This window comes from Onychostruthus taczanowskii, unplaced genomic scaffold (genome assembly GCF_017590055.1).
Source record: "Onychostruthus taczanowskii isolate IOZ18803 unplaced genomic scaffold, ASM1759005v1 scaffold32, whole genome shotgun sequence".
NCBI lineage: Eukaryota > Metazoa > Chordata > Aves > Passeriformes > Passeridae > Onychostruthus > Onychostruthus taczanowskii.
In genome coordinates this window covers 950,241-973,743 of record NW_024500572.1, presented here as the reverse complement: position 1 = coordinate 973,743, position 23,503 = coordinate 950,241, and the positions used below count along the sequence as shown (strand labels likewise).

The 23,503-nt window shown below is 45.8% G+C and overlaps 1 protein-coding gene across 2 annotated transcripts; it reads right to left on the bottom strand.

Moving 5' to 3' along the window:
* Positions 1–1,069: 1,069 nt before the first annotated feature.
* SLC15A4 (solute carrier family 15 member 4) lies at positions 1,070–22,877 on the bottom strand. Of its 2 annotated transcripts, XR_005953095.1 has the most exons (9): positions 22,263–22,877; positions 16,459–16,754; positions 15,517–15,685; positions 14,866–14,943; positions 13,717–13,885; positions 9,673–9,828; positions 5,003–5,161; positions 2,089–2,419; positions 1,070–2,027 (listed from the first exon to the last, which is right to left on the bottom strand). XR_005953095.1 is itself a non-coding variant. In XM_041410365.1 (8 exons), the coding sequence occupies exons 1-8, from the start codon at positions 22,830–22,832 to the stop codon at positions 2,271–2,273; spliced, it is 1,746 nt and encodes a 581-aa protein (XP_041266299.1). In that variant the 5' UTR covers positions 22,833–22,877; the 3' UTR covers positions 1,070–2,270. The 2 variants fall into 2 exon arrangements, 1 of the variants encoding a protein (XP_041266299.1); XM_041410365.1 differs by having other exon boundaries at positions 1,070–2,419.
* Between the last annotated feature and the right edge of the window lie 626 nt (positions 22,878–23,503).

Below are 23,503 nucleotides of genomic sequence, written 5' to 3'. Positions count from 1 at the left end.
GTCACTCAGAGGCCTCACCCCTCTGATGAGAAGTGTCAGATTAACATTCATTAATGGCCATAATTACCTGTGCCTGGAGCTGAGCCGAGCCACCCCAAATGAAAATTCAATCCTGCCAGGAGTGCCTGTTCAGCCTGCTCTCCAGAGTGCAGAGCCAGCAGGGTGCTCAGGGCTGGCACTGCCAGGGTGCTCAGGGTGCTCAGGGCTGGCACTGCCAGGGTGGTCAGGGCTGGCACTGCCAGGGGACACACGCAGAGCCAGCAGGGTGCTCAGGGCTGGCACTGCCAGGGTGCTCAGGGTGCTCAGGGCTGGCACTGCCAGGGACAGACACAGCCCAGCTGGGCAGCAGTGCTGTGCTGGCCCTGAGCTCCTGCACTGCTGGGCCTGCACAGCTCTCACCCTGCCAGAGCCCCCATTTCCCTGCAGCTTGTTCTCCTGGCTGCAGACTCAGCTTTAGCCCTCGGCAGCTGGGAAATGTGTCGGTGCTGTTGATAAAATTGAAGAACTTGTGCATGTGATGAAGCTCGGTGGCCAGCAAGGGGCAGAAGCAGAGCTGCCAGCGCTGCAGAGGGAACACCTCAGGGACCAGAGCTCCAGCAGGCTCCCAAACAGCACAGCAGGCACAGCCAGCTCTGCCTGGCCTGGGGGAGCTTGGCCATCAGTGAGGCACGTGTGACACGCCACAGCTTGGTTCTTTTGGGAACAGCAGCCAAAAAAGGGGAAAAATATCGGGTCTCTGTTCTGTCTCTTATGCAGCTTCCACTCTCCTAATATTATGCTTTTTTAGCTGGTTATAAATGGGATATTCCAGAAACACAGCATATGGAGCTTCTAAAACAGAAAAGGAAATTAGTTTTTCCTCATAGAGACATTATTATTTAGTCATTCCAGTTTTAAATCATACTGAGGAATGCAACAGCTGAAGCACTTTTGCTGATTTATCTGGGCAAGGATAGGACACTGCTGTAGTCCCTGACAGAATTAATGGGGTGCCTGTGGACATTCAGAAATCCAACACCAGTCCACTGTGTCTTCAGGAAATAAAGGCTAAAGAACAAAGTAGTTATAGTTTAATTTTATTCACCTAGAAACAAAAGGTCGAAAGTCACAGCATGGAGGTTCATTTTATTTTGTAAACTCATTAAAAAGATGTCCATGTACAAAATAAGGACATTTTAAACAACAGAACCGCAGACAAAGGAAACTATAAAAATTCAACACATTAATAAAAAGGCTTTATTTTCTTTCTGCATAATTCCTTGCACCTTCCATACCAGTCTGCACACACTCTGAAGTAGTACAGTTGTTAGAATCATTAAAATTCAAGAGGCTGAACATAAAGCCATTTGCTCTGCTGGAGGAATGTGTTGCTCAAAGATCCAAACCCTGGAGCACGTTAACTAAAAGTAAGACAAGAAGGAAGGACCTGGCTAAAGGCTGCTGAATGGTTACTGTGCATTGATCTGCTCACAATTCCAGCTTGCTTTGCTTCCTGCAAATGTTTGGAATAGTCCTTAGGGGAGGAACAGTGTTAGACTGAACAGGGCCTTGTGCAAAGGTGGCTGTTGTCCTAACACATCTAATGCAGGCTCAAAAATAAAAACATTGCTGCAGTCAAACAGCTTCAGTCCCAAGGAGTGTGAATGGTGCAGCAGCCTGCAGCAGCTGTCTGACAGCTCCTGGCATTCAGGATTCAGTCTGGACTGAAATCCTTGATACACTGTCAGTAACAGGTCAATAATAAATCTGAAGCTGTGCTGATTTGTGATTTGTCACCCCAGAATGACTCCCAGCACTGAACCCCACGTGCTGCTTGAGGCTCCTGTCAGTGGTTTCTGTCCCGTGTCCTCGGGGCAGGCTTGGCCTGCAGAGTGTGTCTGTGATCCATGTCCAGTGGGGGTGAGAACAGCCCCTGTGAGTCCCTGCCCTGCCCGGGGTGTGCCAGCCTCAGGAGCTCAGGAAACACCTCCCCTGGAGCAGGAGCAGCTCTGCCCGGGGTGTGCCAGCCTCAGGAGCTCAGGAAACACCTCCCCTGGAGCAGGAGCAGCTCTGCCCGGGGTGTGCCAGCCTCAGGAGCTCAGGAAACACTCCCCTCCAGCAGCAGCAGCTCGGCCGCAGTGCAGTCACCTCTGCCAGGCGTAGTGCAAGACACAGCCCTGCCCTAAGGCACTTCCCCACTGGCACGGGCAGGGCTGCAGGGTCCCTGGGCAGGCAGAGAGCTCGTGGCTGGGCACTGCCCTTCCCTGGTGCTGCTGGCAGCCGTGCCCGGCTCACAGCCTCCCGTTGGCAGCCGCCTCGCCCGCCTTGCCCTTGTGGCGCTCGTACTTGACGGAGACGATGAGGAAGAGCAGCAGGGTGGCTCCTTGGACAGCAGCCAGCAGGAAGAAGTAATAGTTCAATTGGCAGCCGTTAATGTTGCCTAGGGAGAATTGGGGAGGGAAAGAAGCATTAGCTGAGGTGGTACAAAGGAAAACGTGGATCTGGTCAAGGGGCAGTGGTGGAGACTTTTCTGCAGAACCAAACCAAGCCACGTCTCCATCCCACAGCAAAGTTCATTTTAATTATCCACAGCAAAGGCTGGCACTGCTGAGGAAGATGTGCACAGGATAAGCAATGTTTTCTTTTGTTCTCCAATGCCTTAGACCAAGTCAAAAGAAAATTAAAAAAAAAAAACCAAAAATGAATGCTGTAAAGGAAGAAGTTGGCAATTCCACAGATATAAAAAAGCCATTATTGCAATTGTTTCCATGAATGCTGTAAAGGAAGAAGTTGGCAACTCCACAGACATAAAAAAAGCCATCATTGCAATTGTTTCTCAGCCTTTTTTGGCAACAAAGTTTAGAGTTCATGAACACACAGGTGACTTCTTTGTGGTCCAGTTCACCTTTGAGGCTCCCTCAGTTACTGCTTTGGACACTGAGCAGTGTTAAATGTAGAAAGCTCATTGCTAAAACATCACTCCTCTGTTAGGAAGCATGCCCAGCTCCTGCTGGATTTCCAAGAACAATATATTGTGGCTCATTTCCAGCACACCACAGCCAAGTGGACCATTAGAATTATCAGATGTGTTGCAGAGACTAAAACAGTGACGTGTACATGGACCCTAACCAGCTGTTCCTGCAGCAGGCCTATAAACGTTCAGATTAAATTGCTTTAATTACTGAAACTTAAGATTCAATTAAATGAACTTATCATAAAATGCAATAAAATTAAACCGAGCCTTTCCTTGACATTTAAAATACAATATAGATGTGAATCTCCATTTCAAGAGCAGATGTGTTTAAAGAGCAGTAATTATCCTTTATGAGATGGGATATTAAACCCATGAAATCTTAGTTTTGGTGGCAGAAACAAGTCAATTCAATGGCAGCAAGCACCCCTGAAGTGCTGGCAGGGAGGGAACTTCCTCAGGAGCTTTTGGAGGCAGTCACTCACCCCCAATGATGTCATGAGATGGCAGAAATAGGAATTAGGGCATGTGAGATTACAGTGGTGATACAGCATGTCATGAAGCAGCCCCCAGTCATTCCCTGACTGACTCCTTGCAATTCCTCCCCTGGAAAACCCAGGTAGAGCTCAGCTGTGGCTCTGCTGACTTTTCATCTTGCTTCAGCAATGAAAATGGAGTTATAAAGTTCCAGAGGGTTACAGCAGGGGCTGCTGTGAGTGCTGCAGCTGCAGATCACCTGAGCCAGGTGTGTCCCTGCTGGGGAAAGGCACAAACACCTGGTGTGACAGTGCCCAGTGCCACTGAGCTGCTGACACTGATGCCAGTGGCTCAGGAAAGGCACAATCACCTGGTGTGACAGTGCCCAGTGCCACTGAGCTGAGCAGAGTGATGCCAGGGCCTCAAGAAAGGCAACCCCTTCCAGTGCTGGCCACCTCTGGGTAGATTTAGCACAGCCCAAATACTTCACAGAAAGGAGATTTGGCAGTGTGTTCTGTCAGCTGCTTCAGAGAACAAGGGCAAGGGGCTGAAGAAGCACCATCATCATTTGTGGGGAATTCTTCTTCCCTACTGAGCCAGTACCAGCTGAATGATCTCTGTATTGCAGAAAAGGTTCCTTTTCCAGTTTTGAAGTTGACTGGGGAAAAGAAGTCTCAATGGGATGAAATATTCCTTTGGGGAGGACACTTCCATAAGGTTCAGGCTGCTGCAGCTTTTAAAGAACAATCTTATCTTCTGCAGCTTTTAAAGAACAACTTAAAGCCACAGGTGCCAACTTGTGGCACATGCAGGAATCAGACACCACTGCCTTTTGGTAGATGCAAATCCAGTTGAAATGGCAAATTCTCTTGGACCAAACTGAAAGTTTAGGCTGCAATTTTAAGCCATGTGCACATGGCAGGTCTAGCAGACATTTTAAGAACTGTTCACACTCCTCCTTGTTGAGCTAATTAGCCCACTGAGGATGGGAGGGTTTGCTGAAATTCCCAAGGTGCCACCTACTGGTGCCAGTAATTATTTTTAACCTCCACTGGCAACTCAAAGCAGGTGATTTGTTGAACTTTAGGAGTACAAATAGCTAGCAGACAGAAGTGCAGAATTAACTCATGGTAATTTCAATGAAGTCACTTGAAATGAGGAAGCTGAATAATCACTTGGAGAGAAATGGGTACATTTTACTTCCCATAACCACAGAAAGCAATTTCGGTACTTTATACCAAATATATTCTTCTGCTGCACGCAATTTAAATATTTTTTACTGAAATGAAAATATTTGTAATTTCTAGAGATGAAATGCAGTAACAGCTGAGCAAGTAACTGAGGCTCTACAGAGGTGTTCCTCATGCTTTCAGGAGGAAAGTGAATTATTTTGCACAGTCACATTATTTCATGCTTAGATGCAAAATGAAACTATTAACAGAGCAGTAGACAAATTAATATTTTGAAAAGAATAACTGTGTTAAAACTGCTTTAAAACTCAACAGTGCCATGTCCTTGATGCTTAACTGAAACTTCTACTTTCCAGAGCATGAGCCCACTGATAAACACACTTACCAAAATCTGTGTGATTACTCATCCAGCCAATTTCTTTAATAGACACCAGTGCCAACAATCCAGAGCCAACAAAGGAGCCAATGCCCGAAAAGAAAAAGAACAGCCCCATAATGGCACTCTGCATGGACTTGGGAGCAGCTGAATATGCAAATTCTAGGCCTGTATTAAAAGATGAAAAAAAGCTATTAGAGTATGTAAGAAATGAGAGCAGATTGTTCTAGAAGTGTTCTAGAAGCCAGAGGTGTGTGGTGAATCCCTGGCAGTTCCCAGCTCCTTTTAATTGCTTTATGAATCCTCTTAAAGCTCATCAATGTATCAACCCCATGTTGAGACACAGACTTTAATCTTATTTATGTTCCATGTGTAAAATCAACAAATCTGAACCAACATATTCATTTTTCTGTCTAAAATTATCCCCAAAGAAATGAATTTAACTAGCTCAAACCTGCAGTTCCACGTTTCCCACCTTCCCTGTTCCCTGGCTGCTGGGCAGTGCAGGCAGGACAAGGAAAAGTCACCCTTGCATGAGCCATGAACATTTATTTCTTACAGCCTCAGTGTCCCTGTCTCTGAATGTGCAGACAGAAGAATTAACTGGAACTGGAAAGGCAGTAATTATTTTAATTTCATTTACTTTTGATCTAGAATTGTCTGAGTTCATTGCTTGCTAGCAAGCAATTCTTTTTAAGATTGGTAGATAGAGGGCTTGAACTTTCAGCTGTCTTTGCTCAAATTTCATCCAATAAACCCAAGAAAAAGGTACCAGTGACCATCCATCTGCAAATCTGTGCTACTGAATTTGTGTACCAAGAGCACACACTGGGTTAGCTCTGCCACACAAAGATTAATGCCCATGATTAACTCTCCTTTTTAGAATAATACCCCTGTCAAAAATCAAATGGGATTATTCACAGCAGACAATCAAATACATTCATTGCAGAGCTTTTTCTGACAGGTGAAATGCTTGTTTCAAAACAGTCTGCTCATGCTGGGAATTAATGCTACCTCATCTAACATTTTTCTTTGCAAGGAGAGCATTACAGACCTGAAATTGCATAACTCTTGTGTCTGGCATAACGAAGGCATGCTTTATTTCCAGCAGCACTGCTGTCTGCCTGCTCCAGGCAGCTTTTACAGAAACCCAGTGGCATTTCTCCTCAAGCAAAGGATGAACACCTGAAGGCAGGAGGGCCAGGCTGGGGCTGTGCTCCTGGAGAGAAGCAGAGCTGGCTGCTCTAGCCCCCAGCAGCTCCTGCCCCTGAGCTGTGCCCGCTCACCACCCTGCTGCTCCTTCCCCTGCTCTGCACACAGGGCACAAAGGGCCAGCAGGGAACTGAAACTGCTCACCCTGCTCAGCTCTGGGGCTTCCCTGACTCGAGCACAGCCAGAGAAAGGGACACACAGACACAGCTGCCAGCAGGCAGGGGCACAGTGCTGTTTGTGGCCACAGTTAACACTGCCTTTGTTTCCTAGGCTCTGCCACCAGTTCAACCATTCTGGTTCCCCAAGGAGTACTCACCTGCCCAACTGCACTTTAAGAAAAGCCAAGCAGAGTACCCTGAGCACACAGCAGCTTGTTTGTGACTTCTGGTTAAGTGACCAGAGCTGCCAAGGGCTCCTGAGCCTCAGCCACAGCTTGGGCACCAGGCCACTGAGTGTTCTGTGCAAGTTAAGCTCAAGTGTAACACGTGAAAGGATCTGGGCTCTTTTTTTTCTGCATTTCACAGATACACTGGATCTGAGTGTTCCAGCTGGAAAAAACTTTAAGACTCAGAACAAAAACCAAAACCAGCGTAACCCTGAACTTTCTGCAACAAAATAAGGTGCATTTCTAAATTTGAATGGCTTTTGCAGCAACACTAATATTTAATCTGGCATAAAGAATATAAAATCTTCTCTTTGCCTTCAGAGCTCCTTTGGCTGCTGGCAGCCATTGATAATGATTTCATGCTCCTGCAAACAAGCCCTTCTGAAATTAAAGCCTCGCTGCTGTTGTCATGTGAGATTACAATTCCCAGCTAAACAAGGGTGCTTTAGGAGGACTGACAGGATAATACAAAAGATTAATGCAATGTGTGTCATCTTTTTAAAGGTACCTCAAGTGTAACTAATGTGGCTTAATAAGAATATGCTTAGTTTTACAGTAAACACAAAAACAGAGGTATGTTTCAGCTCTTGTGCTGTTCAGTCCCTTTTTGCTCACAACAAACATTTCCCCATCATTATGGTTTTGTAACCAGCAACACTTTGATTATTTTAAGCCTGGATTTCATAACACAGTAGATGCCTTTATCAAGTTTAATACTGAATTGGTAAAGTACACTCTGAGTCTTGACAGGCCTTCTTAAAAATATTAAGAATTATGTTCAGATAACAATCAGAAGGCAGGAAAGAGCCTTTGTACAAAAAATCCAATGAAAGTGCACTACCCAAAGCAATTAAGCTCTGCATAGAATTTCTGGTACATTTTTTTTTCAAACACTGACCAAGAGTTTTCGAAGTTATAATGTGGTTGGCACAGACCAGCAGTGCAGAACAGAATATTCCCCTAAGAATTGTGCAAGCCTTAAAGGCTGAGAACTCCACTGAAGTCCTCTCAGCTTGGAGCTCAGCAAACAGAAAGTGCTTCAAGACCTTTCCACAGCCTGCAGATTTGCTATTTTTCCCTTGCAAACACCTATGAACTATTAATAGTGCCTGATAGAGAAACAAGGTTGTGTAAGACACAAGAAATTGGTTTAATTTTCCATGAACACTTGTGTTTCTGATAAGTCATCTGTTTATCCGAGTTAGGATTGAAGTGGCACCACCACTAAACTGACCACAAGTAATTAATTTTACTCTTTGGGTAAAAATCCGAAATACAGCCTTAGTTTTAGTAACTAACTAAATCAGGCAAGATTTTATCTTCAGATTTTTGCGTGTGGGCATCTCTGACAGGCACCATACACACATAATGAAATGGACAGCAAATGAGTAGACAGGAAAAAAACAACAAACCCCACTTTTATTCTCCTTGCCAAGCAATGCAAGCACCTTATTTTATTTCCTAACAAGTGTGATGACAGCAGCCCACGAGTAAGCAGACACCTGGTGGAGCAGAAGTTCTCTGTTCCACTCAGAGGGGAACAAATGGCCCGTGTGACAGCTGGGGCCACGGCCAGCCAGAGCTCCCAGAAGCAGAGCTCTCACTTCAGGCACTGTGATTGCCCAGGAATGAAAGTAGCCTCCCCCAGGGGAAGTGAAACAGGAGCTCTGCCACCAGCAGTCGAAGGAAAGGAGCTGTGGGTGCAGCCAGCTGGAGAGCACGAGCCTCACAGCGCAGTATTTGCAAAGAGAATGCAACACTTCAGTAAGGGACTGTAGTCAAGCAGAAATGCAGTGAGGTTTAAAATGAGTTTTACATGAGGCACTGGGGCATTGCATGGATTGCACAGGAGCTGCAGTCCCACTGCAGCAGAGCCAAAGAGGCTTACAGTGAGTTTTACATGAGGCATGGAGGGTTTGCATGGATTGCACAGGAGCTGCAGTCCCACTGCAGCAGAGCCAAAGAGGCTTACAGTGAGTTTTACATGAGGGACTGGAGGCATTGCATGGATGGCACAGGAGCTGCAGTCTCACTGCAGCAGAGCCAAAGAGGCTTACAGTGAGTTTTACATGAGGGACTGGAGGCATTGCATGGATGGCACACGAGCTGCAGTCCCACTGCAGCAGTGCCAAAGAGGCTCCTGGTCCCTCAGAGCTGTCCTGTGCTGGGAACCAAGCCCTGCTCCCCAGCACGTGAGCAAACCCGTGCTGAGAGCGTCCCAGGAGATTTCAGCTGTGCCAGCCCAGCCAACAGGGCAGGGAAGCCACAGGCAGCACCCAGAACCCTGAGCTCTCCTGTGTGAGCCTGCACTTGCAGGAAACACACCACAACAGCTGACCTTCTACTCCTCTCCTCCTTCACTGGCAGCTCAGCAATCCGTGAGCACACAGCATCTCACAGGCCCTGCAGGGCACTGAGCATCTCCTCATTTGTTCCAGACACACAAAATGTGAGCAGAGTTTCAGTTTGCTAAGAGTCATGTTGAACTACTGGAACAGCTACAGAAAAACTGATCTAGAAATAAAGTAGATAAAATTATAGAAAAATAGCTGCTTCATTATTAGTATTCACAAAAACTTTTCTTATTTTGCAGATGGAAAAGCTCAAGTAACGTGAATTTAAACTGGTAAGTCTTTCTAAATGTGGTTTATTTCTTCCCTTTGCCCTCACACAGGTGTTTCCACTTACTGACTTTCTAAACTGTGACCAAAAAAAAATCACAAAGCACAAATTGTATTTCCAACACAGAGGAATATTCAGAGGACACAAAACTGCATTAAAGTACAATATTGAAAGAGTAGATTGTTTTCCATTAGGACTTGCAAATATCCAGCACTAACTAGATGCCACGCAAATATTTTAGGTGTCATTGCTTGAAATTCAGTTTTGAAAGCACAGTCTTACATAGCCAGGCTTCAAATGTGCAAGACAATGGTGAGCTCTGCCACTTCAATTGAGCACTATTGTATAAAAATGTATTGGGAACATCAGAGCTTACCTGTAATGACTTGAGAAGTATTTATTTTCTAAGATTCCGTGGTTTATGATAGATACAAAAGCAGATTTAAGCACACACTCTTACCTGCTATACTTGCAAAGATTTCACTGAATCCAATCAGCACATATTGAGGAATCTGCCACCAGATTGGCAAATCTGCAGCATGGTAGGTAACATTCCCAATTGTCTGGTTAATTGTTTTAACCTTCACAATTTTCAGTCTGTTGCTTTCCAGAATTCCTGTGTGAAAGGGGAGGGAAAAAAGATTGACCTAAGATGCAAACACTGTTTTTCCACATTAAGAATTAAATTAGGATTCAGCCCTGCATTGCAATTAGAAAGGATACAATAGGAATATGTATTTGTTTCCTGACATAAAGCATTTCAGACTATTTCTGCTGTTGTTATTTCAAGACATAGTTGTTCTGCCATAGAATTAGTGATTATATTCTCATTCAGTAGCAATAATTATACAAACACTTAGCCCATTTCTGGATGGATCAGCTCAGAGCTCTCATGGACACTGTGCTGGGGTTTTTTTAAAGGCAATTTCATTTTCACAAACTACTACTTTGCACTGTTGAACCATTTCAACTGCCACCATAGTATTCATAAATTAGAAACCCTTTTGCTTATGGAAATGGCTCCACCAGTCCTGCAGAGCTATGAAAACCCTCTATGAATATGATTATGACATTTATATGACACTTTTCATCCAAAAAGATCCAAGAGCTCATTAGAGCTTGATTTACAAGCAATACATTGCATAGAAAGTACTTCATATGGGATGAAAAAGAGACAGGATAGTGTAAAATATAAGCATTTTTAGCTTGCTCAGCACAACAGTTTAGGGTAGAAAGTGAATATCAAATAATGCTGTGGGGTTTTGTTGAAGTTGCTCAGATTAAACGACTCACAGTTCCATAAAATACACAGAACAGCTAACAGTTAATAAAAACCCTGCTGCACCCAAAAGAGAGCTCTGTAAAGGCACTTTTGTCTCTTATCCTTGGAAATAAGGTGAATTTATTCATCACAATTCAGAGGAGCGGGGCTGAGCAGTGTGGTGACACTCCCAGGCCCCCTCAGTGCTGTCAGCTCGGGGCTCTTTCTGTCCTGAGCCCGACCTGTCCTCACCTGGGACACAGAACGTGTCCCCAAAACCCTGCCTGCCTCGTGCCATCCCAGCGTGTGCAGTGACTCCCTCTGCCTGCTCCCTGCCAGCCCCCCTCTCCTGCAGCACCCACAGCACCCACAGTGCCAACAGTGCCACATTCCGTGAGCCCTGAGCCCCTCGCGCCGCGCTGGCAGCGCTTCCCAGAGCGATCACAGCTCCTGCTGTACCAACAATCACAGCTCCTGCTGTACAAAACAATCACAGCTCCTGCTGTACAGCATGGTTCCCAGGAACAATCACAATTCCTGCTGTACAAAACAATCACAATTCCTGCTGTACAGCATGGTTCCCAGAACAATCACAGTTCCTGATGTTCACAATTCCTGCTGTACAGCATGGTTCCCAGAACAAACACAGTTCCTGCTGTACAAAACAATCACAGCTCCTGATGTACAGCATGGTTCACAGGAACAATCACAGTTCCTGATGTACAAAACAATCACAGTTCCTGATGTACAAAATTCCTGATGTACAACATGGTTCACATAAACAATCACAGTTCCTGCTGTACAAAACAATCCCAATTCCTGCTGTACAGCATGATTCCCAGAACAATCACAGTTCCTGATGTTCACAATTCCTGCTGTACAGCATGGTTCCCAGGAACAATCCCAATTCCTGCTGTACAGCATGGTTCCTGCTCTCCTGTGCCTTCCCAAGTCTGTGACATAAAACTGAGGGGAGCAGCCCGATCAGCACCTCTGTGCTAAGTGACAGTGCCAAATGTCTCACTAACATCTGAGATTTTAGGTAAAGATTGGTCTGAATTTATTCCTTCTTCATGTCAGGCCAGCCACCACATTTTCTCTATATTCCTCACTTCTTTTTAGGTGACCCATCTTGTTTTTATGTATCTTTCTTTAGCTCTTCACCTACCTCAGTGCCCTCTGAACTATGAAGGGCTGCTGTAATTAAAATAAAACTGGACTTCTTGATGTTTTAATGTTAATATAGCTGCCAAACACTTTAGAGTGGAACCTAATTAAAGTGTAAACAAAGCAGTAGAGTCATCTAAGAGCTTAGACACAATTTAATTTATTTGCACTCAACACAGAATTGTTGCACCTCAAAACATCAAGTGATCTTGATGTGTTTATACTCTTACAAAATAAGCATTGAGCTACCTAGGAGCACAATTACAATATACCAAACTTTGCCATAAATTCGTCTTTGAAGTACTTCAGAATCTGGAATCTATTGATTCTTCCCTTAAGACTTTGATAGACAAGTTTCATATTTAATTTTACACTCTTAGTAGTTAAAATAATCTGAACTTCTTGCTGTAATGGTTTAAACTCTATAAATGAAGTAGATTTTCCAGCTGAATAACCATGAACATTGCTGCTCAGAATTCACCATGAGATGCATGAAGCACAGCAGATGTTCATTAAATCTAATCAGTTGTATTTTAACACAGTTTATAAAATATTTTAAATAATCTAACCAATCTAATAGGCAGCCTGAGTAGTGTCCACAACTAATGGCTGTTAGATAAGCAAGTCAAAATGGAAATATGGCACAAACAAATCATTAAGATGTTGCAATGATTGCAAATTCTTGACATTTTCATGTGTTTAAGATTTCATTCAGTGTTCCGCTCAAAGGCAGTGGTTGGAAGTGATAGTGTATTTTAAGGATGCTAAAACATGGCAGCTATAAATATGACTTAATGAGAAAATAAAAATTGAATGAAACCTAGAAACCAACACCTTGCTAGAAATAAACAGTTTCCTAAACCCCAAATTTGTCACAACTGAAGCTCTTAAATTCCTGTTACGATGAAGAGATGTCAGTTTACTCCTAAAGGTCAAAACTTTCCAAACAGATTGCAAATAATCACCCAAAGAATTCACCTTTTCAGTTTCTACTGGGGCAGACCTGGGGAGGATCAAACCAACAAAAGCATTTGTTACATTTGTAGGTGAATTGAAAAAAGCATCAGAAACTTGAAGGAATTCTGCTGTAGGAACCCATTCCCCAACTCAGCCATCACAGCTTGATGTGCTCTTCCCCACTAGAATAAAGACACATATTGCTGGTTTTGAATTCCCTCATATGTGAGCCCACAGGTTCTATTTAAAGAGCTGACATTTTAAGTGTTTTACATCATCCTCTCTGCAGCAGCAGTGTCCTGAGAAACATGGAATAAGAGAAACACTTCTATTTAACTTTATGTCACTTTGCTTGAGAACTTTCCTTGCCCACAAAGTGACCTTGGCCTAATAATTACCTCTCTCATTGAAAGAAATCTTAATAACCATACAAAGTGTCCCTCTCCCTACAATACAGGGGATCCCAAGTGCTGCAATGAATTTATTTAATGCTGTAATGATTTATCAGGATGTTCATTACAGTGATGCTGGTGAGGGCTATAGACTCTGTGAAGCATTGCTCAGAGATGTTCAGTTCCACATCAGCAGCACTTAACAACTTGAGATCATCTCCAAAGCAGCTGATTTATGGGGCCAGCAGAGCTGACATCTTTTCCCTTTCATGCCACAGCTGAGTTATTTTACACTACACTAATTCCCAAACATTAGGGAACAGGAAGATAGGGGGGAGAAAACCCAAAGTGGGAGGAAACTCTTGTTCAGCCTTAACCTAACTTTTTTATTTCAGAGCATGGGAAAGGATTTTGGGTAAAATTTCAGCTTTTTTATACTTGTGAGTAAGAATGTATGAAGAAACATTTTTAAAGGGTATATGCAAAGTCTACTTCAGGCAGGAAAAAATGGTCCTATTTTATTGCAAGTGTTCAAAACAGTTTAGCAAATTGTTGGATGCAATCCCCTTTACTCAGGGAAATGCACCCATGAAGGCACATCCCAACTATCCCACTAAAAAACATCTGAATAATGCTGAATTAAATATTCACACAGCTCTTTAGAAAATGCTGTTGCAGTGAGCTGAACAATTCACCGTGTCAGGAGATGTCCAAGTCGTTTTCTTACCTGCAGCAAAGGCAGAGCACATCACAAAGAACATTCCAACTGCAATCCTCTTCAGTGAGGATGGCAGCAAGCCATTCCTCTTCAAAATGGGGTCCACCAGTTTGTCTTTTAGGGGTATCAGGATCAGGATAAGCACTGCATCAAACATCGTCAGCCAGGCTGCTGGGAACTGAAAGGGGAGATGACTCCAGTGGGCAATTTCATACTTAGGAGGTAATTTTTACTATTATTATACTAATTTTTACTATTACTATACTGATAAGGTTTTGATTGAACACTTTGATCCAAAATAAACAGCAATGCACTGACAGACATTGTGAAAATTCAAATAAGAGTGTTTAAAAGCTGAAGAAAATACTCAGCTCTTCAGGTTTTCATTGAATCTGGCTGCTCATACATCTGTAAGTCCAGTTTCTCATCTGACAGAATTGAACAATTCAGTCATGAAAAATATTTAACAGCCAAACTCTGTCTGTCTCCTCTTAAGCTTAGAACTATCACAAATATGCCACAGAAGAGCAGAATCAGTCTTACTAACGTAAATGCAAAGTTCAATTAAAATCAAGTTACCCTTGTCAAATGACTAGAGAGGGTGGTGTAACACATGTAAATCCTGTAAACCCTGTGTTTTACTTCTCTGTACCATTTCTGCAATCACATGGTGCCAGCCTTTCTTGAGAAGTATTGATTGAACAGCTTCTTTCAATATGCTGAAGGTAAAGTGATTATTGATTAGGCAGTCTAAAGTAACAAATGTGTCTCCAATTCCACGTGCTAATGTATCACTGAAGGATGGGGATGCATTCCCACTGGGATTGCAGGAATGCTTCTGTCCTGCTCTGGAAACTCAGGGCGTGGAGATCCATCAGCTTTCTCCAAAGGTCAGACTTTGGCCTCTGAAGGACAAAGAAACTCTGGATGAAAGCAGTGAGAATTACCTGAATGCATCAGAGCAGGCTGGTGTGAGCTCCAGACCCCTGGTGTGACAAAATCTGGGATGTGCATTGTGCTCCTCTCCTAAATCCCCAGAGGCTGAGGCCCCTGATTCCCAAAGGCACTGCCTGAACTGCCTGGAATTTCTGTACCACGCTGACCTAACCTGCATTCCCACTAAAGAAGGGCCCCTGGCACTTGTTTTGCTCTGCTCACCGTGTGGATGGAGTTGGTGTCGTTGGAGATCTCGGGGATTTTCAGATGCAGACTCTGCAGTACATACGTTGTCTGCATCTAGCATTAGGAAAGAGGAGTTGGGATTACTTGGACAAGGAGTGCTGAGAGCAAGGTATTTTTCATTTTGTAACCATTAACAAAGATTATACCAGAGGTGAAATGCTAACACAGCAAACTGAAAACAATTACGGTCAGAACATTACAAGAATTTTTAACCTTGTAGCTATTTTTACTAAAAACACAAAGAATCATTTGTGTGTCTTTGAAAACAATTTCTGCATTGTTTCTTTTGCCCAAAATGTATCTGATATTCTGAATCATCTCCATAAGGCAGAACCTGAAAATTAAAATGAGGTCTAGACCAGTAAGCCTGACCTATATGAAACAGCTGAAAGATGAAACACAGCACAGCATTTAAGAGATGTGAATCTGTACAACTGTGAGTCTTAACTACAATTGCAATGATTTTTTTTTTCTATTATTAGGTCAAGATATTATTGAGAGCATTCCTTAGTAGTCATTTTTCACCTCTCAACTTCAAGGTAAGTTTCCTATTTATAAGAGAACACCCCGAAAATGTTAAATCAGAGATTATGTAAAATATTACTGTAACCATTTGGAACTACTCACTTGAAAATACACTGTCCAGTAAGGTATTAAAGCCAGAAAGACAGGGATAATCTTGACAAGAGCTTTCACATCCTCCACCTTATCTTCTCTGAAGGGGCCCCCCCGAGACAGCTTGGCCATCTCGAAGAGGCTTTGCTTGCGAGGCGGGTGCAGCACTCCCTGGCCTTCACTTTGGAAAAGGATTTGAGATGTTTACTTACACATAACTGGCAATCTTCCTTATAAAAAGCTAATGCATTTCCAAAATGAGTAATTCATGTAAGTTCCAGCAGCACAGCTAGGCTAGAATGGATCCCCAGCGGGTGGAAACACGAGAGGAAACCTTCTGCCATGGAGTTTCCTTATTTCCCATCCTCCCCACACAGCCCAGCCCTGAACAACTGGCAGACCCTGGAGTAGCCTGCATTTTGTGATATTGCTGGTTAAGTCACTGAACTGTCTGGCAATCTGAACACATGCAAGCCCACTGCAGAGGCACCTGACACCTCTTACCAGTGATTCAACTCAACCACCAGTATTTCTGGGCAGCTCTTAGGTGTGGAAGAATTTTGGCCTCCCACCAAGCCACTTACAGCATTAAATGCAGATGACAGTGCTTTTCAAATCAGAAGGCATCCACAAACATATCTTTTATATATAACATATTCACATATATATATATAAAAGATAATATAACATATTCACAAAACCAAAGAAAGTTAACTAATGCTGAGAGCAGCCCAGTGAGGCTGTGGTACCCCTCAGGAACGCTGAGCTGGCAGGACACAGAGCTCAGCTGACACCATGGTCTGGCTGCAGGGACACCCAGTGCTCTCACTGTGCCTCTTCCATCCCTCAGCTCCCAGAAAGCAGCTCCAGCTCTCAGAGCAAAGCTGCCAGTGTGAGCTAAGGAGCTCAGTCCTAGCTGACTGAAGGAGGCCACACAGAAGAGCTGTCACAAACCTGTTTGCTGCGTGCTCCCCGTGGCTCTTCTTGGAGCAGCAGGAGTACGTGAGAATTCTGAACATGTCGGTGAAGGCACTGCCATCGGGAGGTTTGGTGATGAAGAAGCTCTGCCCACACAAGAAAACCATGAAGGAAATGCCAATGCAGACTGTTGGGATGCTGTACCCGATGACAAAGCTCACGTTCTGCTGGATGTAGGCAATGCCTCCCAGAGAGAGGATAGCTCCCAAATTAATGCTCCAATAAAACCAATTAAAAAACCTTCTTGTGGCTTCTGGACCCCGGTCTTTGACCTGGAGAAGATTAAAAGCAAGCCCTTCAGTTTCTGAAGAAAATAAGGTTAAACAGAATTAGAATCTTTGAATTAGAATTCAAACAAGCTGAATGCACTGAAGAGCTCAGGTTTCATTTAGAGTCACACTGCAATGATTTAAGTGTTTTGGGCTTCACATGTATTTGATGAAATGACACCTCAGTGAGAGCTGCACCATTATTCTAGAAGGTGAGTAACCTTCTAGAAGCTCAGCACAGGGATAAAAAACTACTCCACACTACTGAGAGACACAGCTTCCCCAGAGAGGCCACTCTTATTGCTACTGCACTGACTCTCCCTGGCTCATTTCTCTACAAAAAGCTCCCTCAGTTAACATCCCAGTACCACAGAAGTTTAAGTAACTATTTTTCAGTAACAAAAAGTTAAGCTGCCTAAAAATTCAAATATTGCCACAATTGCTTCTTCTAACTGCATTTACATAACAGTTAACACTATTCCATTTTCTAAGCCTCAAATGAATACTTGGTAATTAAACAACAAATTTTTAACAGTATTAATGCCTCTCATCAGAACAGAAATTGAGCACTTGTCCTTTGGACCTTTAAAAAAATTAATTAAATTTGGGTTGCCTGAGGATCACAAAGCCCCAGTAAATATTTATCCCTGTAAGTCAGTGCTGTTCATAGTGTTATTTTTTCTGTTTCTCTCACTGTCTCTCCAGTGAAAGTAAAGCCATCCCTGGTTTACAGAACTATCCTGTACAGTTTTCACCATCCCTCTTTATTATTGTCTATTGTAAGTTACCCCACATTTTGTAATTCAGTTCAAGGAACCCAGCATCACTCATAAGAGGTGATGTAAGAGAAATGATGCAAATTAAAATCTGAAATACATTAAAAAGATCAAGTAGTCTGTAGAAGAATCCATAATACTGTGTTTGTCAGTGGCTGATGACTGAAAGGCCATTAACAGTGGCTAGCAAGTCAGTGCCATGGCTGAGTCAGTTATTTTTCATTTGTAACTGCAAATTTCCCCTCCTCATTTGCCACACCTTCAACAGACCCATATTTAGTTTGCAGTATGAAAAGCAAGCTGTGCCTTATAAGTGAGTTTTTAACACTGCCAGTTCTGATTAACAGCTTTGGGTTTCCCAGTGGTGCACAAACCCATCTGTACCATTTAGCCAAGCCCCAGAGAGGAAATGTTAAAGTATCAATTCCTGTGCACAGTTAATAGCACTGCCAGGCATTCAGGTGCCTCTGTTAGAATGTCAAACTCAATCCTGGACACTAAACCCAAGAAATTCTCCCTCTCCAGCTTCAACTTGGTACTCAATTCCTAACTTTCACCATCTGCAGCAGTGGATCAATCTAGGAATTCCTCCTAAAGCCCAATGAGCAGCAGGATATTAGCAAACAATTACACAGAACACAGTGCTCCAGCTTGTCTAAGTGTTAGCAATCTGTTTGATGGAGTTTCCGTTTCTTCATCACAAAGTCTCAGTTCTCTTATTTCTGCAAGGCAGATGACTTCTCATCCTCCCTCTTGCACATGACCTTGCTGACATCTCTACAAAGGAAAGCTGGCAGAAGAAAGCACACTTTGATGCAGGTAAGAACAGGGAAGCACACCATGAGCCTTCTGTCAAGCATTATCCCAGCCTCCCACCATTAGCTCCTGAGAAACTTCCTGAACCAAGGATGGCTTCTCTCTGCTTAATCAATGCAGCAGCTCTCCTCTCCATGAGCTTGTGTAACCTGCCTCTGAACCCGGGTCAGCCTTCAGAACCCACAACATCCTGTGCCAGAGAGCTCCACAGGTAATGGCACAGTGGGAAGGAGTGCTCCACTCGCCCGCTTTGAACCCGCCCTGTCTGAGCCTCGCTCCTTTCACCCTGTTCTGGAAACAGCACAGACAGCTGAGCTCCAATCCCATTCCCGCCCCCGACACAGACCAGCTCCATCCCATTCCTGCTCCACTGCTGGCACAAACCACTGTCACACCTTCCTTTTCGCTGCCTTTTCAGAGGTAGGAAATTTAGACTGGTTTGTGATTCCTCACCTGGAAACTACTGACCATGTCTGTGGCCCTTTCTGGAAACTTCCCTCACCGTCTCCAGGGTCCTTTTTGTAGCAGTGACCAAAAGGAAGGCAGTGCTCAAAGGACAGACACACCACAGACTTAGAATGCATCTCCTCCTTCTTTATCAAAATATGTATTTGCACTAAAAATCACATCACAGCCACATCTGAAATGCCACTACAGCATTTAACTGGCAAACATTAATAAGTGAATAAAGGTCCCACTGAATCTCTGGTGGAATATCTTCTCAAAGACAAAGAACTATGAAGATGTCTTGTCAAAACCCTGCATGAAAGGAACATGACCACTCAAAAGTTCCTGCCAGTGGTAGTTTTCATTTGTTCCTACAGTCAACTGATAGTCACAAGTGAAAAATGTAACAAACACCCCCAAACTCATCCCAGTGAGCTCTGAGAGCAACCACACAACAGAGCAGGGATGGAACAGAGGAGCCTGTCCTCGTCCTACCGAAGAAGGTACAGTGACAAGAGTTCTGTGCAGTCAGATTTACAGAATCCTCACCCTCTAACCCACCACTGCAGACAACCACTTATTCTCTGAGACCCTCTGAGAGAGCTGGGTAGCTGAGCTGCACAGTATTACTCAGCTGCTACATAATTTCAAAGTTTTATACCGAAATCCAGCAAGCCCACAGATAAAGTCTGTTCCTCTCCCATCTGTTATTACTGGCCTCGTGAATGCCACAACTTGTTTCAGACTTGTTCTTTGCAGAGCCTTCGAGGTCCACAGGCTCATAAGAAGTTTGACAGCAGCAACAACAAAACTAGTTGCAGTCAAGGATCTTCAAATCTTTATACGTGGCTCCCCATCCTTATCCAGAGGCTGGAAAATCTATGCTCTACAAATAAATAAAGGCTGGAAATCACTCTAAAGCCATCTTTACTGCAGCAATTTCCAACAGCAACTGTAAAGCACCGATTTTAGCAGAGCTGGAAGATCTGTGGCAGTTATGGCCTGGTGGATTTGTTGGCTGTTGGGCAGCACAGCGTGGGTGAAACCTGGCCTCCCTAATCCCTGTCACCCTGAAACAGAGCCAGCTAAAATTAGAACCATTATGGCTGAGACCAGATTAGGAGTCTGCTACTATTCTGGCCTCGGTGCTGAAGCTGAAACAGCTTTCACAATAATGAGCAGCAGTCCTGTTGTTTCCTAACTGCAGAAAGTCACAGGCTGCTCTGGGGACGGGAAGTGGCAGCAAACACTCACTGGAAAGGGGAACTGGAAAGTGCCAGGTTATGGGATCACATGCTTAGAAACACCATTAGAACCATCCCTCAGATTCACACAGCACCCTGGAGCAGGCTGCAACTTCTAGAGAAACATTTATAAACACACTTGACAAAAGCTGCTCTGTCCCAGCTTTGCAGAACTCCTTTTGCTAAACTCACTGGTGGGAGTTACTCCATCCTAACTCTACTCTAACAGCACTTGTAAAAGCAGGCACTCAACAGAGTTAGGAACCACAGCTTCCAACTTCAGAGAAAAGTATTGCAATTCAGCTTCTGATCTTCCACAAAGTGGTTCTGCTAAATAAAGATCTCTCATTATACAAGAGCTCTCCACCCCAATTCTATACACACATTAAAGCTGAAAAATTCACACGGTAATTTTTAAGAGATCTGCAATGAAATGCAACTAACGTTCTGAAAGGTGCCAACTAAAGTACATGAGACACAATTCACCCTTTCCTTTGGGGAAAGAGGACAAATCCTACCAGCACACATCCAGCCAAAACACGTTTGCAATGTGCTCTGGCCTCCCAAGAACGTGGCTCTGGGATAGACTTTATTCTCAGGTGCAGAGATAGGTGGACAGATACAGATAGATATACCCAGCAACACAGATATACACTCATTTCCCCAACAGTTTTCTACATTCCTGTGCAGGGAAAAGGCACCCAAGAGGGCCCCAAGCTGCACTCCAAGGCAAGTGGCATGCTGTAATATATTTAACAAGAGATAAGCCAGAAAAAGAGAGAAGGGGAAAAATTCAGGCCTCGGCAGAGCTCCACTGATTATTATGGGCCAGAAAGGAGTATTTCTTTTGCTTCACCCTGCATAAATCACTGTGAATTATCTGCAAACCCAGCCAAAACCTGCTTTCCTTGAAATCCTGGGGGAAAAGCCTTTACAAAATCCAGCTACAACAGCTACACTTCCATTGGCAATGGCTCTCCTTTTGCTCTGTTCCTGCCATTATTTATCTCCCATGTTTAACTTTCATAAAGCGTTCTGGGGATGAGCAGTCAGTTTTGAAAAACACCTTACAAGATAAAGTCATATTAAAGCTATTTCACTTGATGGGCTCAGGCTGGCTTAAGCAGAGCTAATGCACTGGGGACACACAATCCTGGGCTATAATAATGTTTTACATTTATATACTGCCTTTCACCCAGCATTCAGAATACACGAAATGCCAAAGAATGACAAATGCAAACTGCACAAGAGAGAACAGAGGTATGCTTGGCAGTGATTCTGTGGTGGATTCTCCCTCTTTCAAAGAATTCATGGCATTTCTGATACCTGCTCTAACCAGAACTCGGAGCCAGCAAACAGACATGCCACTGGACTTTCAGTTTAGTTAGAGAAGCTGCCCAGCAGTACCTGAGCATACTGAAACCCTCCATCTGCAAAGCAGAAATTACATTTCAACATCCACAGCCAGCACACTGCCTCAGCACAGGACTGTAAAACAACTGCATGTAACAGCATTCCGGTTGCTACTGAAGTGCAGGTTGCCTCTCAGACGTTTTCTGTGCACCCCTGGGTCCTGCAGTGGTGACCCAACGGATGGTATCACTGTGGTGGGTCTCCATAAGGTCATCTGACAGGATGTGTCCTTACAGAGCAGCCCAGGTGATGTTTGCCACGGCCAGAGCAGCTTCCCCCATCATGTGATGCAGCACAAGCCTGCACAGAAATGCCCCTCAAGGGCAATGCAGTGCACAAACACCTACAGCACGAAAGCTGCTCCTTCTGCAGCCTTCCTTTGTCACAGGATGGTAAAGGACTCTGCCACTGCCCACGTCATCCTTGTCACAGCTAAAATGTGTATCCTGTACTTCATCCGATGAGCTCTGAGGTCACAAACTCACCAGTGAGGACAATTAACAGTCCACTTAATGGCCATTAAATATTCAAGCCAAGTCCTCAAGACGCTGATGGCTGAGCCAACTCAGACCCCACAGAGGGTGGGGGTAACCCCGGGCAGCGTAACCAGGAAACCAAGGCTCATAAGTGACCTGACACCCCACAGGCACCAAAATTACTCCAAACAGGGCCCAGCTTAACAACCTGCACAGGGAGCAGAGCTGGACGAGGCGCTTCCCTCCAAGGCCGAGCACCTGCAGAGCGGTCAGCGCGCTGGCAGCGCCCAGCCCAGCACGGCAAGCCCCTCTGCCACCCCGTGCCTCGCCATACTTGACCTGGTCTGCCCCGAACGGGGTGATGTTGGCCTTGACCGAGCCGACGCCCAGCCCCACGAGGACCAGTCCCACGAAGGTGGCGGTGGCGCAGTAGCGGGTGGCTCCCGCCTGCGAGCAGGGCGCCGGGGTGGCGTTGGCGGCCGGCGAGGAGCAGTTCTCCACGGGGAACAGGGGGATGTCCCCGCAGAGGCCCTGGCGGGTGTGCGGCGCGGCGATGACGGGGAAGGCCAGCATGCCCAGCAGGTAGAGCGCCATGCTGAGCAGGATGGTGCCGAACTTGCCCAGCAGCGCGTCAGCCAGCCAGCCCCCGAACGGCGACACCAGGTAGGTGATGCCCATGAAGAGCAGCAGCGCCTGGCTGGCCTGCGCGCCCTCCCAGCCATAGGGCGGCCCGTTGAGGAACAGCACCAGGTTGGAGGTGATGCCGTAGAAGGCCACTCGCTCCAGCAGCTCGGCCAGCAGCACGGCGGCGCAGGCCAGCCGCCGGCCCTGGAAGGCGCTGCTCGCCGCCCGCCCGCGCTCGCCGCTGCTCAGCAGAGGGCTGCGCTCGCTCGGCTCGGCCTCGTCCATGGCCCCGCGTCCCCGGCCCCGCGGCGCCCACCGCCGCCGCCGGCCCCGCCCCACGGGCAGCGGCGCGGCGCCATTGGTCGAGGGTGCTGTCACTCCGCCAGCGCCCTGCCCCGCCCCCGGCAGCGGCGCGGTACCATTGGTCGGCGGCGCTGTCACTCCGGCCGCCCAGCCGTCATATGGCCGGGTGGGGCACTTTGGCGGGGCGGAAGTGGCCTGGCTGTGAGGGCGCTTTGGTGGGGCCGGCCCTCAGGGTGTCCGGCAGGGCGGGCGCCGGGGAGGTTCCTCAGGGTGTCCGTCACAGCGGACGGGAGGTTCCTCAGGGTGTTCGTCAGAGCGGGAGCTGGGGAGGCTCCTCAGGGTGTCCGTCAGAGCGGACGGGAGGTTCCTCAGGGTGTCCGTCACAGCGGGAGCTGAGGAGGTTCCTCAGGGCGTCCCTCATGGCGGCCGGCAGTGCCCGCCGGAGCTGGGCAGCGCGGGTGTGCGGCGCCTCTCCCCGCTGTGACCCGGCTGCCGCAGGGCAGTGGGTTCGCACAGAATCCCCGGAGCGGCTCGGTCCCAGCGGAAGGGAGCTCCGCTTGGTCCAGGCCAGCCCCCTGCCCCGGCAGGGTCACCGGCGCAGGTGGCACGGGAAGGTGCCCGGGTTGGGATGTGAGGCAGGGCCCACCGCCGCC